The sequence below is a fragment of the Engystomops pustulosus genome, chromosome 9 (assembly GCF_040894005.1).
Source record: "Engystomops pustulosus chromosome 9, aEngPut4.maternal, whole genome shotgun sequence".
NCBI lineage: Eukaryota > Metazoa > Chordata > Amphibia > Anura > Leptodactylidae > Engystomops > Engystomops pustulosus.
Window position 1 is genome coordinate 11,856,708 of NC_092419.1, and position 11,121 is coordinate 11,867,828.

Here is an 11,121-nt window from a genome sequence, read left to right on the forward strand (position 1 = left end):
CCATTTAAGGCCACCATGTAGGCATGTGGAGTCTTATAGCCATGGATGGGGGATTCGGGTTAGGGGCTCAAACTCAACAACTTCCTCCGAAGTCAACTGAAAATCCTTTGTAGATTGGAAGGCGTTGCATAGATATCTAAGCTGCTATGTGTGAGTGTTTCTGGCTCTCTGCTGTGTTACAGATTTCCATTGCAGCCATCCATGACTTGACCTAACCCAACATCACTGGGACGGCCATCTATAGAAACTTAAAAACATACATTTTCTTGCTGAGAGTAGGCCTCCCAATGTTATTTGGGCTGATGGCCCACCGGCTTGCTGGCAACCATGAACACAAGAAAATATAAGTTGTCATCATGAGTTGGGTGTCCTCATCATCTCACCTTAGCTCTGTGTTCTTCACGTTCTTCCATTTCCTCCAGCTCCCTCTCCTCTTCTTCTCTGTGGCCATGATTCCCGTTATAATGGTGCCTCTCCCTTCCCATCTCATCTTCCCCTTGGTCATAGTAGTTCCTCTCCCTGTCCATCTCACTTTCTTCTGGGTGGTGGTGCCTCTTGTCTTCGCCATGAAAACCATGCATATGGGTCTTGGCGTTGAAGAATTTCATGCCTCTATCTTCAGATTCAAACTGGGCCGTTTCCTCCTGACTGGGGTCTTCTGCCATCCTTCTCTGTGAATCTCTTTTTCTCTCTTTCCAATCTTCGTGGTTCCTGTGGTACCACCCATTGTTGGCTCCATGGTAGCCCCTTTCACGCTCTCTTTCCTCGGAGCTGTCCTCCTCACTTTCTTCGCTGTAGTGTTTTTTGTCTTTTGTCTTGGTGGCTCCATCACTTCGGACTTCCTTCCCATCTCGTTTCATCTTCTCTTCCGCCTTCTTACTCGGCGCGTTCCTCTTTTCCTCTTCTTCCAGTAGCTCGTGGACCTTCTCCTCGGCAGATGTACCATGTTCTCTCTCCTTCTCCTTCACCTGCACCTTCTCTATCTTCTCAAACTCTTTGGATTCATCATTCTCAGATCCCCTTTTGGACCCCGAATCTCTTTTGGGAGGAGGTATGGGGTTACTGGCTCTCTTTTTGAGATCTTCTTCTTCTTCTTCGATACTGTCCCTTTCTGCATCTAGTTGTGATTTTTCTATGTACAGATTAAACACAATACAAAGTTAGCAGAACATGAAACAAAATGATGATACAGTATCAGGCATATCATATTCAACATGCCCCATCATTTCTTCCCTCAACATTGTCTTCTGTGATGAGAGTGTGGTGGCCATGTAGACATAAATCATAGGCCGTCCGTGATGCAGGAGACATGTTCAGCTTATATACATGGTAGCCTTTAACCCTATGTCTCTTTAAAAGAGTCATGAATAAGGAAGTATTGATATAGTGAATAACATGGTGATAAGAATGGGCAGGAAATAATGACTAATGGCTGCAGAATTAAGATAGACGAGAAGCTAAAGACGTAATAACATTGTTAATAGTACTGAGAAATTATCGATCCAATGATGGTATATTCAAAGACACTCTTTGCACACATGTATATAGTTGTCATCAACCTTAAAATATGGGTTATTGGGCCCCCAGATAAAATTATATGGGGCCCAACCCCCCATCAACCCCTTTAGAAACAGACCCAAGTGGCCTCCAAATTTGGTTGTCTTCTGCTGTATCTCTAAGGTCTAGTATTGCGTTAGAGCGGAGGCCCCCCGGAGGATCCTCTGGGACTCTGGTGGGCCAGTCCGACACTAGTTGTCATGCTAGACATTATGGGGGTCATTTACTAAGGGCCCGAATCGCGTTTTAACTGCAGGTTACGCAAATGTTTCCGTTTTGCGCCGAATTACCCTGTATTGCCCTGGGATTTTGGCGCACGCGATCGGATTGTGGCGCATCAACGCCGGCATGCACGCGACGGAAATCAGGGGGCGTGGCCGAACAAAAACCCGACGGATTTGGAGAAACTGTCGCATTTTTTAAAAAAAAGTGTCGCTGGACTCGCGCTTACCTTCAACAAGTATAGGATCGTGAACTCCGGCGGGCCTCGGGGAACTTCAGCGCAGCAGCGACACCTGGTGGACGTCGGAGGAACTGCCTTAGTGAATCGCCGGGAGACCCGAATCCACCGCAGAGAACGCGCCGCTGGATTGCGAATGGGCCGGGTAAGTAAATCTGCCCCAATAATGTCAACATAGGTTGGGATCAGTTTGTCTCTCTTATAGGATCGGATAGAGTGGAAGCTCTTATACATGTATAATTTTCATTGAAATTAATTAGTTGTTAACCCTTTCTTGCCAACCCCTGACCTTAATTAACCTCCATGTTTATAAAAGGAATCTTAAGGAACAAAATGGGGAAGGGGCGGCTTTGTGGTCGCACTTTGACTTAGGTTATAGAGTAAGAACAGGGAAAGTTAAACATGATAACGTAGCACGTAGATAAAGAGCAATTAAAGGGAAGGCTGAGCCTCATAAAACAGCGCAGTTCATACACAGTTCACCATAAAGTCTGCGGGGACTGTAAAGTCTACTACGGGGGAAACAACATACATTAGAGGCAACTGGAAAAGTAAACATCACAAAGTGGCGGAACATAAAAACTGGGGATGTAAATATGAGATTGCGTTACAGATAGTAGTTGGTAATAAGTGTTTATTCTTCCTACAGCGCCACCACAGGATAAATGAAGCATTACACAATGTCCATTGGATCAATGTGATGTCTGGGTCGTGCAGGGTCCAGAGCGTTATATACTCTTTTTAGCTTATCCATGCTGGAATTTGGTGGTAGATTAATTTTTACGTTATCAACATATTGGGGCACATTTAATTACCCCGTCCGCGGAGTTCACTGATGTCTGACGATAATGCACTGTGCCGCGATTCACTAAGATCGTGCGCCCGATATCCTGCATGCGTCGCTTCCCCGCTCAGGTCCCTGGAGTTCACCTTCTTCTTCCTGGTGCATGTAAGTGCATTGTCCGTGTATAATGCACTGTGCCGCGATTCACTAAGATCGTGCGCCCGATATCCTGCATGCGTCGCTTCCCCGCTCAGGTCCCCGCAGTTCACCTTCTTCTTCCCGGTGCATGTAAGTGCATTGTCCGTGTATAATGCGCTGTGCGGGGAGTCACTAAGATCGTGCGCCCGATATCCTGCATGTGTCGCTTCCCCGCTCAGGTCCCCGGAGTTCACCTTCTTCTTCCTGGTGCATGTAAGTGCATTGTCCGTGTATAATGTGCTGTGCGGGGAGTCACTAAGATCCTGCGCCCGATATCCTGCATGTGTCACTACCCCGCTCAGGTCCCCGGAGTTCACCTTCTTCTTCCTGGTGCATGTAAGTGCATTGTCTGTGTATAATGCGCTGTGCGGGGAGTCACTAAGATCCTGCGCCCGATATCCTGCATGTGTCGCTTCCCCGCTCAGGTCCCTGGAGTTCACCTTCTTCTTCCTGGTGCATGTAAGTGCATTGTCCGTGTATAATGTGCTGTGCGGGGAGTCACTAAGATCGTGCGCCCGATATCCTGCATGTGTCGCTTCCCCGCTCAGGTCCCCGGAGTTCACCTTCTTCTTCCTGGTGCATGTAAGTGCATTGTCCGTGTATAATGCACTGTGCGGGGAGTCACTAAGATCGTGTGCCTGATATCCTGCATGTGTCGCTTCCCCGCTCAGGTCCCCGGAGTTCACCTTCTTCTTCCTGGTGCATGTAAGTGCATTGTCCTGTGACACAATTTTAATCTTAAATCCCGTGCTCACTCCGATGGCTGCCCCCCGATTTATGTCGCATGAAAGCAGCGAAGTCGCGCCACAATCCGATCACGTGCAACACAATCCCAGCGCACACACTTTTAAATACCTAACAAAGCCGTGCAAATGCCAAAAACTACGGAAAGTCTGACGAAAGCGCAATCCGCAGCCCTTAGTAATTAAGCCCCTTTGTGCCCCTATTCTTCTTTTATTAAAGGGATAGATTACATATGGCCTGTCCACACTGAGCTGTGGCTGCCACTACACAGAGCACTTAGTTTCCGTGTTTACACCAAGTCTACCCCATGGATAGGACATCGGAGATCATTCCCAGACAATTGCTTTGGGAATGTAGGACATCAGGATCATGAATGTGATATGTGAGTAATAAAGAACATGGAATGTGAAAGTTATATAAGAGCCGCCATTAACATAGATAGGAGAAGGTACAGAACTATCAGATACCATCTTGACGCATACTCCAAGGATACAAGCAGATTACTACAAGGAGTAGAGGAGGGGAGCGAGGGCAAAATCACTGCACTGCGGTCAGGGTACATTAGATAGGATATGGTACGGTGAGAGTCATTCTGTATATATCATACTCTATGGGGGTCATTTACTAAGGGCCGATTCGCGTTTTCCCGACGTGTTACCCGAATATTTCCAATTTGCGCACGATTTTCCCTGTATTGCCCCGGCATTTTGGCGCACGCGATCGGATTATGGCACATCGGCGCTGGCATGCACGCGACAGAAATCGGGGGGGCGTGGCCGAGCGAAAACCCGACGGATTCGGAAAAACCGGCGCATTTAAAAAAAGAAAAGTGTTGCGGTGCTCGCGCTTACCTTCACTTGGTCCGGCTTGGTGAAGATCAGTGCATTCCGGGGAACTTCAGCGCAGCAGCGCCACCTGGTGGACGTGGGAGGAACTACCTTAGTGAATCGCCGGAAGACCCGAATCCACCGCAGAGAACGCCCCGCTGGATCGCGAATGGGCCGGGTAAGTAAATCTGCCCCTATATGTTAATATAAGTGGGACCCCTCATTCAGGACCCTACAAGTCAGAGTTGAGAGACTACAAAGAGTCACTATGTGGAGGACACAAACAGCCTATACTTCAATGGGCATCATGTAATGCTTCATTTCACCTGCGGAGGTGCTGTAGGGAAACTTCACAATGAGTGCTGGGTTACTCTTACGATCACCATGCTTTAGGAGACCCTGGAATCTTCTTATATTTGGAGACTTACATGGTTAAAACCCTCTTAAAATGTAAAGCCCTACGTCTGGTATAAGTAATTTCCCAACAAAGTCCTAATATCTCGAATTATGTGTAACAGGACAACAATTTGCCCAGTTTGACCATTGTTAATGATTATTTTTATAGTTGCTCTCACCTCGCTGAGTCAGATCCTCCAGTTCTTTGAGCAGATGCTGGTGCCGGAGCATAGAGATCAGACGCTCATCTGTAAAAGCCAAGACCCCCCCCCCGTTGTTACCATAGATGTCTACAGAACCCCCACATGAGCAGCTCCTAGTCTCTACATTGTCTACTCTTGAAATGATGTTACTTGGTTTACAGAAAAGAATAGAATCCACAAAAATGTGGATATTTATGTGGAGAAGTCCCGAAGGTCCCTTGGCCACGTAGATAGACACAGGTCTTATAAACGAGACATGGAAGGAGGGAATCATGGTACAGATTTAGAATTAGATGGGGTCAAGCTACACCTATAGGAGGACAATACCTGAGTGGAACACAATAGGATAGAATGGAAGGAAAGTTTGGGATATGAAGACCAGGAATGAAGGAGACCAGGGATTACATAGATGGTTCCCACCTTCTTTGAGTATTCGGATGCAGCCGCTCCGGATCCTCTCTGGTCCGTGCGAGGACAATGACTCTGCCAGGACTTCCATTATACATCTTGTAACCTGAAGGAGCAAAGGGACATAGTAAATCCAAGGAAGAAGAGTAATCCATGCTCAATTTCAAGGCATGGACTATCGAAATTACATAGAATTTATGGAAGGACCTGGTCTGCTTGCAGTATTAGATGAGGGTCACAGGTGGAGGACCACTTTTTGAGGTCCACATGCATATTACATATAGAGTAGGGGAAATCCAGTCTAAAAGTTCTGCTCTTCTTTTCCAAAAATAGCCGCACACTTGTCCAAAGGCAGTGCCTGGTATTACAGTTCAAGTCAATGAAGTTGAACTGCAAATCCATGGCAAGAACCATGGATGGTTCTAAATCCCATGTGCCCATGGACCATAGATGGTTTTTAACCCCATGCGCCCATGGATAGTTCCAATCCCCATGCATCCATGGACCACGGATAGTTCTAAACCCCATGCGCCCATGGACCACGGATGGTTCTAAACCCCATGCGCCTATGGACCATGGATGGTTTTTAACCCCATGCACCCATGGACCACAGATGGTTCCTAACCCCATGTGTCCATGGACCACGGATGGTTCCTAACCAAAGGTGCCCATGGACCACGGATGGTTCTAAACCCCATGCACCCATGGATGGTTCTAAACCCCATGCACCCATGGACCACGGATGGTTCTAAACCCAATATAATATTGTAAGAGTAGCCCACATGCTTCCGATAAAACAAGTATAAGCTCTAGCTCCCCCTACAGTCGTCTCACAAGCGCCCGTGCCTGTGCTCCTCTGTCTATACGCCGTGTACTACCACTGTTTGCTGTACACAGAGGATTTTGTTACTAATTAAGCAGCTGTAATCCGCGTCGCCTCTGCAGCAGGAGATCAGAACATCAATAATATTGAACAGCGACCTAGTGTTTGACTGAGCGGACAGATTCTCCGCATGTAATATGATGAATGACTCTGATTACACAGACAAACAGCGGAATATTGGATGCTAAACTACGTTAAAAATTAATCAGGCATTGAAAGAACAATACACAGGTTTTATTTTTGAAAAACAGCGCCACACATGCCCATAGGTTGTTTCTGGTATTGCAGCTCAGCTCCATTGAAGTGAATCTAAAAAGGCAAATTTTCTTTGCTCTAGCCGCTGCACCATACAGCACTAGGATGCACTCTACACCATTGTGCACTAGGTAGAGAATGTATATGAGTCTATGGTCTGGAATTAGGGGTCGAATCGGGGTTCTGAGTCCTTATGTGGGTTTAAAATTTGGTCTGTAGGGTTTCAAATGAGATATTTGGGCTGGCATCTGAAATTAGAAATAATCTATAGTCTGTATTAATCCAAAAGTCTATTTAGGGTACACATTAATTTAGGGCTTTTGGTCTGCATGAATTTAGGGGTTTAGCCTGAGGTCTAGTCTGTGGTAGCACTTACATCTACAGTCTCATCTGGGGGCTGAATTTATTTGTTGATTTGAACTTTGGCTGTGGAAGTGGTAATTTAAAGAGAACCCGCCAGTCAAACTTACCCAAATTAAACATATCTGCTATTATACATCAGCACAACTATCCCTATATTGTTGCTTCACATCCCTGTAAAGTTCAGTAGTCCCTTCATAAAGTTGACTCGCCATTTATGTATCATTGTATTCTTCCAGCTCAGCAGCTTCTTCAGCTTCTTCATTGATGAGGGGTCGTGCTTTCTCTTCAGCCAAGTCAACCTGGTTATTCCTTCTGATTCCCCCCTCCCTCAGGAATGAGAGAGACGTTGGCTTTGTATGACTCTCTAAAGAGAAATCAGCTCCCTCATCCCTCTCCTCAGGATTTATCTTCAGTGAGTCACACACAGCCATAGTTTCTCTCATTCTTGATGGAGGGGTGAATGAGGTAGCTGAGCCAAGTTGACTCGGCTAAAAAGAAAGCGCACCCCTTGTCAATCAGTAAGTTGGAGGTACAGCTGAGCAGGAAGAACATGGATATGCCAAAGTCAGATCAAAGGAAAGACAGTGATCAGACTCACATAGGGGCATTAGCATAGATGGTGAGTCAACTTTACAAATGGACTGTGGAACATTACAGGCATGGGGTGGAACAATATAGGGATAGTTGTACAAACATATGTTCAGTAAGTGTGGGTTAGTTTAACTGACAGGTTCCCTTCAAAGGCATCTTGGCAGCCAAATTTGCAGTTGTAAGGAGAAGACATCATGGCTGCTTGGGCTGGATTGAGCAGATAAGGAAAGAGAAGAACTGCAAGGAGAAATAAAAATGTGGACCAGTGTCCATATAATTGTAAATGTTTTTTATTGCAACTATCCCCAGGGATTTCAGGAATACACCACCGGCTGGATCCTTTCTTTGTCCTCCTCTATGCCAAGGTGGACAGATCTGCTTAGTCTATCCTGTTGTATCTGTTCCTTTGGGTATGTGGGTCATTGGTGTGACTGCCTACTTCTTAATCTGTCTCTGCCCAAGGAGAAGCTGAGCAGGTACAATTACATTAACATGGTCGCAGTCTCATATTTATCACCAACTTTTTTGGACCCAATGAATCTAAAATGATAAATGATGCAACTTGCTATAACCGTTTTGTTTCTAGAGCTTCTATATAGATCTATCAGATCTCCATGGTAACAGACTACAAGGAAACCTTGTGTAGTCGGATTCTGCACAGGTATTTGCATAAATGAGGGGTCTACAAAAGCTCTTTAGATGTTTGGAAACCGTAACTCTAAGTATGTCTTGATGGCCAATGGGTGGTTGTTGTAGTCTTCCCACAGATGGAGACTTAGTATTTTACGTGTAGTTGTATCTAGATAATACATGTACTTATACATTCAATGCACTTACCTTCTCTTCTTCTTCAGACAGCTGGCTGGACAGTGGCATGGCGGATACTAAGGAATAGAAAGCAAAAGTTGAATGTTTTCAATGTGCCTTAAGGGTCTTCTAATTTTCCTACAACGTTCTATGGGTGTGACCAGTCTGAAGACTTTCTCCTAGGTTTCAGAGGAAGGAGAAGATCCTTGAATACATCAACTTGGACCTGGTCCATAATGACCAGACTGAAGCTTTATCTGAGGACCCAAGTCATAAGAAGATGTATCAAGACCTTAGGGTTGAGAATGTGGTCACCAAAAGTTGATTTGATCTTGAGGACACCATCAAAATAGCACGGAGTCATAGTCTCAGAGGAAGGAGAAGATCCTTGAATACATCAACCTGGACCTGGTCCATAATGACCGGACTGAAGCTTTATCTGAGGACCCAAGTCATAAGAAGATGTATCAAGATGTCAAGACCTTAGGGTTGACAATTTGGTCACCAGAAGTTGATATGAACTTGAGGACACCATCAAAACAGCAAGGAGTCAAAGTCTCAGAGGAAGGAGAAGATCCTTGACAACATAAACCTGGACCTGGTGCATAGTGACCAGACTGAAGCTTTATCTGAGGACCCAAGTCATAAGAAGATGTATCAAGACCTTAGGGTTGAGAATATGGTCACCAAAAGTTGATTTGATCTTGGGGACACCATCAAAACAGCAAGGAGTCATAGTCTCAGAGGAAGGAGAAGATCCTTGAATACATCAACCTGGACCTGGTCCATAATGACCGGACTGAAGCTTTATCTGAGGACCCAAGTCATAATAAGATGTATCAAGATATCAGGACCTTAGGGTTGAGAATATGGTCACCAAAAGTTGATTTGATCTTGAGGACACCATCAAAATAGCAAGGAGTCATAGTCTCAGCGGAAGGAGAAGATCCTTGACAACATTAACCTGGACCTGGTGCATAGTGACCAGACTGAAGCTTTATCTGAGGACCCAAGTCATAAGAAGATGTATCAAGACCTTAGGGTTGAGAATATGGTCACCAAAAGTTGATTTGATCTTGAGGACACCATCAAAATAGCAAGGAGTTATAGTCTCAGAGGAAGGAGAAGATCCTTGAATACATCAACCTGGACCTGGTCCATAATGACCAGACTGAAGCTTTATCTGAGGACCCAAGTCATGAGAAGATGTATCAAGATGTTAAGACCTTAGGGTTGAGAATATGGTCACCAGAATTTGATGTGAACTTGAGGACACCATCAAACTAGCAAGGAGTCATAGTCTCAGAGGAAGAAGAAGATGCTTGACAACAATAACCAGGACCTGGTCCATAATGACCCAACTGAAGCTTTATCTGAGGACGTAAGTCATAGGAGAGGTATCAAGATGTCAGGACCTTAGGGTTGAGAATGTGGTCACCAGAAGTTGATATGAACTTGAGGACACCATGAAAAAAGCAAGGAGTTATAGTCTCAGAGGAAGGAGAAGATCCTTGACAACATAAACCTGGACCTGGTCCATAGTGACCAGACTGAAGCTTTATCTGAGGACCCAAGTCCTAAGAAGATGTATCAAGACCTTAGGGTTGAGAATGTGGTCACCAGAAGTTGATATGAACTTGAGGACACCATCAAACTAGCAAGGAGTCATAGTTGTAGCTTCCACTTGCAGACCACTAATATAAAACAATGTAAAATACACTAAAAATATCAGTTTTCACCTTACATAAAACATTTTATGGAAATATCACAATTAAAGAGAGAGAGGAGAGAACTCCAGAGCTTCTAATGAGATGATCCGGAGCAGATCATGTATAATATATGACTTGGAATTGAATCTATGAATAGAAGATGTGTCCCCGGAGGAGGACGTGGATTTGAGGTCACTTATTTGGAATGTAAATAGATTTTTGCATCGATAACTTCTCATGATCCAGGATCCAGGATGTGATTCCTGTCTTGTCATGTGTTATTGCAGATCTGGGTCTCACCTTGGAGACTGCAGTTCTTACCTTGTATAAAGACGGCTGCGAGCAGTAAACACTTGCCGGGACCCATCGTGGATGCGCGGAGGATGATGATGATGATGATGGGGGTAATCCTTCAGCTCAGGCTCTGATGATGCAGGTACAGAGGATGCAGAGAGCCCCAGGCCGGACCACAGTTTGCTCAGTCTGTCTGTATCTGCGGATTATATAGCTGGCAGGGAGCATGGGGAATGTCGTCACATTGACACCCCCTCCATCTGCTGCTCTTTACCTGTGGCTCCTCTTACACCCCCTCCCAGGCAGGTGGCTCTATCCATCTACATATACAGATGCTGTAATCCTTCTCATACCTCCCTTATATGCAGATCATACATCAATATAAGTGACCATCATATGCTAATTCTGTACCAGGACCCCCTATAGTGCGAAGAGATACCTATGGACTCCCTACAGATTTTGGCCCAGGTCCAACCAGAATCCTCAGTACCCTCTCAAGTCCCACTTTTTTTTTTACCCTGTTCATTCGGACATTCACTATGTTGGTGTTGAGAAGTTTTATGCAGCAAGAAGAGAATAGAATAACATTGTTTCCACTGGGAGTTCCGTTCCGTCAGTGCAGGATTTAAGGGACTTGTTCTC

The 11,121-nt window shown here is 45.3% G+C and overlaps 1 protein-coding gene across 2 annotated transcripts in view; it reads right to left on the reverse strand.

Moving 5' to 3' along the window:
• Positions 1-10,747, reverse strand: part of CCER2 (coiled-coil glutamate rich protein 2) — a 12,438-nt gene extending 1,691 nt beyond the window's left edge. The window contains exons 1-5 of one of the 2 annotated variants that reach the window (XM_072123136.1): positions 10,507-10,744; positions 8,507-8,553; positions 5,590-5,683; positions 5,146-5,214; positions 384-1,132 (exon numbers count right to left, since the gene is read on the reverse strand). In XM_072123136.1, coding sequence (XP_071979237.1) covers positions 384-1,132; positions 5,146-5,214; positions 5,590-5,683; positions 8,507-8,553; positions 10,507-10,552 — 1,005 coding nt within the window. In that variant the 5' untranslated portion in view covers positions 10,553-10,744. Of the gene's footprint in view, positions 1-383; positions 1,133-5,145; positions 5,215-5,589; positions 5,684-8,506; positions 8,554-10,506 lie in introns of both variants that reach the window. The other variant, XM_072123137.1, reaches the window with a different exon arrangement.
• Between the last annotated feature and the right edge of the window lie 374 nt (positions 10,748-11,121).